Source organism: Phalaenopsis equestris, unplaced genomic scaffold (assembly GCF_001263595.1).
Source record: "Phalaenopsis equestris unplaced genomic scaffold, ASM126359v1 Scaffold000109, whole genome shotgun sequence".
In the NCBI taxonomy this organism is placed as follows: Eukaryota; Viridiplantae; Streptophyta; class Magnoliopsida; order Asparagales; family Orchidaceae; genus Phalaenopsis; species Phalaenopsis equestris.
The window spans coordinates 132,590-138,925 of record NW_018164551.1 but is presented as its reverse complement, the minus strand read 5'-3'; the positions used below and the strand labels follow the sequence as shown (position 1 = coordinate 138,925).

Below are 6,336 nucleotides of genomic sequence, written 5' to 3'. Positions count from 1 at the left end.
GGTAACTTGAAAAAATTTTGTCGCACTTTCATAAAAACGCTTGGATTAAAAATTAAAAAAAGATATATCAAGTGTAAATAATTGACTATGTAATGCATTGCAATTTATCTTTTGTCCTCTAAATAGCGTACAAACTATAAACTCCTTCAAGAAATGTAAATCTCTTAATTAACATAAGTACTTTAACCTGAGGGAATTAAAAAAAAAAGTTGAAAAACTAAAAAAAAGTTGAAAAACTAAAAGTGCTAATAACATTTAGCTAATTAACTCTTTCCACGCCAAGTCTTAAAAGGGTGTTAGATAAAGCAGCCTCCTCAAATGTTGCATCATTATCATAAAATAATTTGGGAGAGTTGGGAACTATGAAATGGAAACTCTGAGATTCTTCTTCCTCCAGCAAAGTTGAACAGAAAGACCATAACAACTGCATAAAAATAAAAAGCATAAATTTATAAATGAAAAACATTATTATTATTATGAGAAATTTATATACGTAGCATGCAGTTCTTATGTGTTTACATTTCTCACACCAAAACATTCATAGTTTCATACATAACTCTAATGGTGCCAAAAATTGACCCGATACGGCAATTAGACCCGACTCGACTCAAATAATCCGAGTTTGAGTTGAATTTAATAATTTTTAGGCCAGGTTCAGTATAAAAAATCTAACCTATTTATTTTTTCGAGTAAATTTAAGATTAGCCCGCCAACCTGAAATTGACTCGAATGACCCAATTTTATCATGAATAGTTGCTATTATTATGTTAAACATGTTAAAAAGATCAGATACGGGTTGACAAGTTGATGGAGAGTCAGGTTCAGGTTGGGATTTTCAACACAAAATATTCAGGTCATCGGGTCAATTTCGGGTAAACCCAAACCCGCCCCCTATAGGACTTTGGTACTTTCCTATGCATGAAAATGTGTATTTCACTTTTAATAAGTGATAGTAGTTTTATTTTCATGTGATATTAACGATTAGAGTGCTATGTGTTTAAATATGAAACTTTTGGCGTGAGAGAAGTAAATGCATAAGAATTGTGTGCTATGTTTGTAAATGCCTTTATTATTAATTATTTGATGGGAGACTTTACCTTTGTTGGATCAGTTTTAAGGAAGCTCCTCCGTACTCTCTGGCTATTAGGAAGGCATATTCCTACTCGGCAAATGAGCTTTTCGTCTGTAGGCTCTTCAGGAAGAGGGGGATAACCTGGTTTTGTTATCACTGCAGAACTGTTTTCCTTAGGTTGTGCTACTTCATTTTCTACTGAAAAAAAAAATCATCAAAATGCTTATTATAAAGTAAATTTCCTTCAAAATAAATTTATGTTAGCCAACTAAAATAAAAAAATAATAACAAAAAATTGCAGTATAATATGTCAAAAATTGATCCTGACAAGTCAACTCGACCTGAACTAAACTTGAAAAATTAAGGTTCATGTAGGGCAAATAATTTTTGATATATGTTCTGGTTATGAATCCTAATACTTCTATTTTTTGGGTTGGATTTGGGTTGAACAACAGCCCGAAAATAACCTAAAACTGTGAGCTAGCTTGAACTTGACTCAAAATCAATATGCCAACCCGAAATTGACTCGAAATCAACCCAAATTTGATATGAATAACAATTGTGTGCTATGTTTAATAGGTTATACGGGCGGGTTAGAGTCGGTGGGTTGAATGCAGATTCATTTTAAACATTCTGACTCGTTTAATTTGTGATTGGGTTAGGGTGGGGTTAAGGTCAAATAGTTTTGGGTCGATTCAAGAATTTTTGGATTAGAATAGAACCCAATGCGCAAACTTAATTTGACACTCCCAGTTCTTAGCTAAATTTTACTAGATAGTTGTGGAACTTTAGCTAGTTAAAAAATTTGGCAGCACTCACGAAAAAAAAATTAAGGATAAAAATTAATTCTATTGAGTTAAAATTGGCAATGAGAAAAAACAAGCTAGAAATAAAATAAATTGAGATATTACGAATTGTCACATAAAACTTCATTAAAAGAAACAATAGCATGCATATTTTTAGCAAACCTATTTGGTGAGATGAAGCATGATCATTTTTTCTTTGTAAGCTCTCAGCAAGATGTTGTTTTGGACTTCTATCATAAAACCTCATCAAATCCTGAATAAAAGAAGGTGATTATTTTTTAATACAAATGATATGCTTTGAAACACTTTTTCATGCAAATAAGATTTGAGGATTTATAAATATAAATTTTCAAATAATCTAACAATTCAATTTAATTAAGTTAAAACAGATGGAGTAAAATCTAGTTAATTTTAAAATAGTTGTAAATAACTGAGAATTACATCAAATACTATAAAAAAACAAACAAATGAACTAATTTAGATAAAATCTTATTTATTATATATAATTTTTTAAGGTGAAAATCCGCTAAAATTTAACAAAATCATCAAAAATTTAACTTTACCTCTAATAAGTTCTCTGGTTGCTTCATTTCATGGCAAACATACATTTTTGCACCTGTTATGGGATCAATGACCATAATTACAGGCAATGTCGTCACCTTGTAAAAACAACATACTTTTTGTCCCTCTATATCTTCGTGAGAAGTCTAAATAGTAACATTATGCAAATAAAAGAATTAGTATAATATATTTTAGACCAAAAATGTTAATATTATAATAAATAACTTTTAAAAAACTTTTTTGTCTAAAACTTATGGTAGCTTGCTACGAAAACAATATAATTACATACCTCCCAAAATACAAAATGTGAACTCAATTGCTCTTGAACGGTGGCATTTGACCATGGTTCTCTCTTTAGCTGCACAATGCGACAGTTAAAATAATGCATATTTGTAAAGAAAAATTAACATATACATACCACACAATTTTAATAATCTAAACTTCTATATTTACATTCAACACACCGTGCATCAGTGTCGTCAATCTATGCATGCAAAAATACATCTCACTTTTAGAAAGTTAGCAATGACAATATTTTGGATTTTATGTGACAGATTCAAGTATTATGCGTGTAAATATGAAGTGTTAGAAATGAAAATACATAAAATTATTTAGTAACATTGAAAAATTTAAAAAGAGATATCACTAATTTTTATGATGCCTACCAGATGCGAGTTAAACTGCTCTCTTTGTTGCACATGCACTAATAACCATTTATCATGACTGGAAGTCAGTACTTTTGCCTGCATATAAAACAATGCATGTTATTATTTGAAAAATATAATATTTGTGTAATAGTTTATTTACCTCATAAAAGTAACCATAAAACACTAAGTGTATTGCAGGTAAATTTGTTTCATGAAATTCTTCTTCTTCTTTCCAATCAGAATCTTCATCAGTTCCAGCATTATATTCTAATCTGCAATCACTTAAGGTAAACAAAAATTTTAAAAAGAATAAAAGAAATTTAATTAATAATTTCATGCATTAATTGCTTAAGTGGCTGAACGTAAATAAATAGAATATCTGATTGCTTCAAATCTAATTTTGAGATAAAATCCACTCATTTTCTAGAATTAATTACTAATTTTAAAATTCAACTTATCATTTATAACTATTATTTTGAGATAAAAAATCAGATGCCACTTGCAAGCAAGTAAAATGAGTTCCTAAGCGACTGCAGAGGGAAAAAAAACTACAATTAATCATTAACTAAACATTTCATAATTGTCCAAATTAATAAATTATTAAGCAAAACGAGATGATGGAGAGAATAATGCAAGCAATCATATTAACTAAAAGAAAAACTCAATTACCAGAGAGACACACACCTTATGATAGATTAAATTAAAAATAATGTACAAATTATTTAATAAAACTGTAAATTAGAAACTCTTCATTTATGAAAAAATTCAAACCTATACATTCAACATTTAATTTTCATTTATGCAAAAATTCAAACCTATACATTCAACATTTAATAGGCTACATGACCAACAAACAATAATTCAAATTTTTACTTCATAGCCATAATCAAATAATTTGTTTACATTCACGCCCAAAAATAAGAAAGAAATCAACAAAGTGAGTAAACTAAACCTAAGATATAATTTTCATACATCTCAACAAAGATATAGAATTAAAAGAGAATCTTACAAAATAATCTTCATTAAATCTGAGAGAAATAAACTAAATAAAACATTAAAACATTGAAAAATATCAACATGCGTATAAAATTCGCAACCATCATTATAATTATAAATTTAAAAGAAAAAAAATGTTCTCTTACTAAAACATTAAATGGTTGATCATCGCTTTCATTAATTTAGTTTCAATAGAATACCTATCCTCGTTGTCATCATGTTCCTGAAATTCACCGACCTCATTTTCATCCTCTGAGCCCCAACCCCTGAATATACTTTAAGAACCACACAAAAAGAAAGAAAAAAAGGAAGAGGGATTTATATGTCAATTGCTCAAAATATTAAATATGAAATAATAACAAGCTAAATGTAAAAATTTACATTTAAGCCACCCAAAATCTTCAATGAATGGGTGATGGAGAGTAGTTGCAATAAAAAAAAAGAAAGTTTTGGGTGTTTGAATGTTAATTTTTAAAATTGGGCAGTTAAAATGTTATACTTAATATATTGTATGGTTGGTAAATAAAAATATAAAAGTATTGTAATGAATTAAGCCTGGAATCCTCTTACGTTTCTGGAATTGCGGAATTAAAATTTGAACCTTCTTCACCTTCTTCAACTTCATATTCATCCTCAAGGGGTCTTTTTCAAAATAAAAATGATCAAAGAACCACAAAAGAAATCAATAATATATATCTTATCAATGTCATTTTCATCCTCTGAGCTCCAACCACTACAAATAAAATTTATAAAAATATATTTAAATATTTCAGAGCTTACCAAAGAAATACTAAAATAATTCGAAGATAAAATCAAAATAACTTACGTTGGTGTAATGTCAGGAAATAATAAATTGAAATGAGGATTAGATTGTGATGTTGTTGCTTCTCCAAGAGAACCATCACGCTCAAAAAATAATTCAATAGCAGCATGAATATTCCATCTTGCATCCTACAGAAGATAATTATATAACATATTTATCACTATTCATTGCATGATAATAATAACTTTTTTAATAATATAAATTTGCATTAGTACAAATAATCTATGAACCTTGAGGATGTTCGCAGCAGAATCCCTACAATTGCTCATTGTGATTTCAAGAAATGTGGAGACAAGTTCCTGCTTGTTGCCCATAATAAACTGCATCCAAAAAGTAAATATGAAATATAAAAAAAATTTTATGATATCTGACAATATTTAAATGAGTAAAAATATATTTATTAAGTGTATTTTTCATATGTTTTTTTTGTTGCTATAAATGAATTAATGTTTTTTGAAATCTCTCAAAATAATTTTTATGTATTTTGAGTATTTTAAAAACCAATTATATCCTAATCAAATATGTCAAATATGTATATTTTTTTGGAGTTCAAAACAAAAATAAAAAAAAATATATATCAAAAATAAAAATGATCCCCAAGGGCCCCTGATATAATATCTGGTTGTATCTAATCTCATTATGGATTTCTATCAAGATTTTGTCTCTAATTCAATCTTAGGCGGTGTTTGGCTTTAGAACCATCTCTCATTTAGATTTATTAAATCTGTGTTAATTGTCTGCCTCTGAAGCGTATCAAAATAAGACAAACCCTAAACCCTAAATACAATACAAATTACTCTACTTTGCAGGATTTTAAACTACAAATCATGAATAAAATCACGTAAGACTTACCTGCTCCTCCATTGAGTAAACGCTGATCAGAGCAGAGGCCAAGGAAGATTAAGATCAAAGAACTCTCTCTAGCCAACCCAAGGTTCAGGTTTGTTTGAACTTCGCGAAAGCAGAGCGTTGAATGGAAGGCGTGTTGAGTGCTTTTATAACCGCACCGGCCGCAAGCATGAAAGGATATGAGAGTTTTCGAGCAAAAACCGTGCGGGTCTGCTTTTTCAGCCACGATCCATCCCGCGTTTCCCTCTGCTTCTCCGCTTCCTTGAGAGCAAAGCACGTTGCCGCTTTCCCGCTGCTTCCGCGGGGCAACTTCCAGCAGCCGTCTGTTAATTCTATTGCTGGACTCTTGTGGACATGAGCATAAATAATGAATTATATGCCTATATATAGCAGCACAAAAAAAAAAAAAAACAATTACATAGAGACCACCGGATACTTGCTATTTACAGATCAACCATCCTCCTCCATCCATTTTTTAAATTTCTCAACTCAGATATTAAAATTCATGGTAAAACCTCAACCTATATTTTACATTTTATTCAAAAAAATTACCTATGGTCTGTATATAATTCTCCCAATATA

At 29.6% G+C, this 6,336-nt stretch overlaps 1 protein-coding gene and 1 long non-coding RNA gene across 2 annotated transcripts; both read right to left on the bottom strand.

Annotated features, from left to right (window-relative positions):
- Nucleotides 1–259: 259 nt before the first annotated feature.
- Nucleotides 260–4,713, bottom strand: LOC110020904 (plant UBX domain-containing protein 7-like). Its single transcript, XM_020719184.1, has 9 exons — nt 4,653–4,713; nt 4,283–4,334; nt 3,247–3,358; nt 3,105–3,182; nt 2,729–2,797; nt 2,442–2,585; nt 2,041–2,131; nt 1,098–1,270; nt 260–424 (listed from the first exon to the last, which is right to left on the bottom strand). The coding sequence occupies exons 1-9, from the start codon at nt 4,711–4,713 to the stop codon at nt 260–262; spliced, it is 945 nt and encodes a 314-aa protein (XP_020574843.1).
- Nucleotides 4,714–4,914: 201 nt separating this feature from the next.
- Nucleotides 4,915–5,944, bottom strand: LOC110020905. The gene is made up of 3 exons (XR_002293582.1): nt 5,758–5,944; nt 5,136–5,204; nt 4,915–5,033 (listed from the first exon to the last, which is right to left on the bottom strand). It is a non-coding gene; the product is annotated as an uncharacterized LOC110020905 (long non-coding RNA).
- Between the last annotated feature and the right edge of the window lie 392 nt (nt 5,945–6,336).

Bases quoted from the DNA above. Each gene is read 5' to 3' on its own strand.
- LOC110020904 (XM_020719184.1), bottom strand. From the start codon at position 4,713: ATGAATATGAAGTTGAAGAAGGTGAAGAAGGTTCAAATTTTAATTCCG. The intron at 3,359-4,282 runs GTATTCTATTGA...AAGTGATTGCAG, and splicing joins CATGATGACAACGAGGATAG to ATTAGAATATAATGCTGGAA. The intron at 2,798-3,104 runs GTAGGCATCATA...CGCATTGTGCAG, and splicing joins AGCAGTTTAACTCGCATCTG to CTAAAGAGAGAACCATGGTC.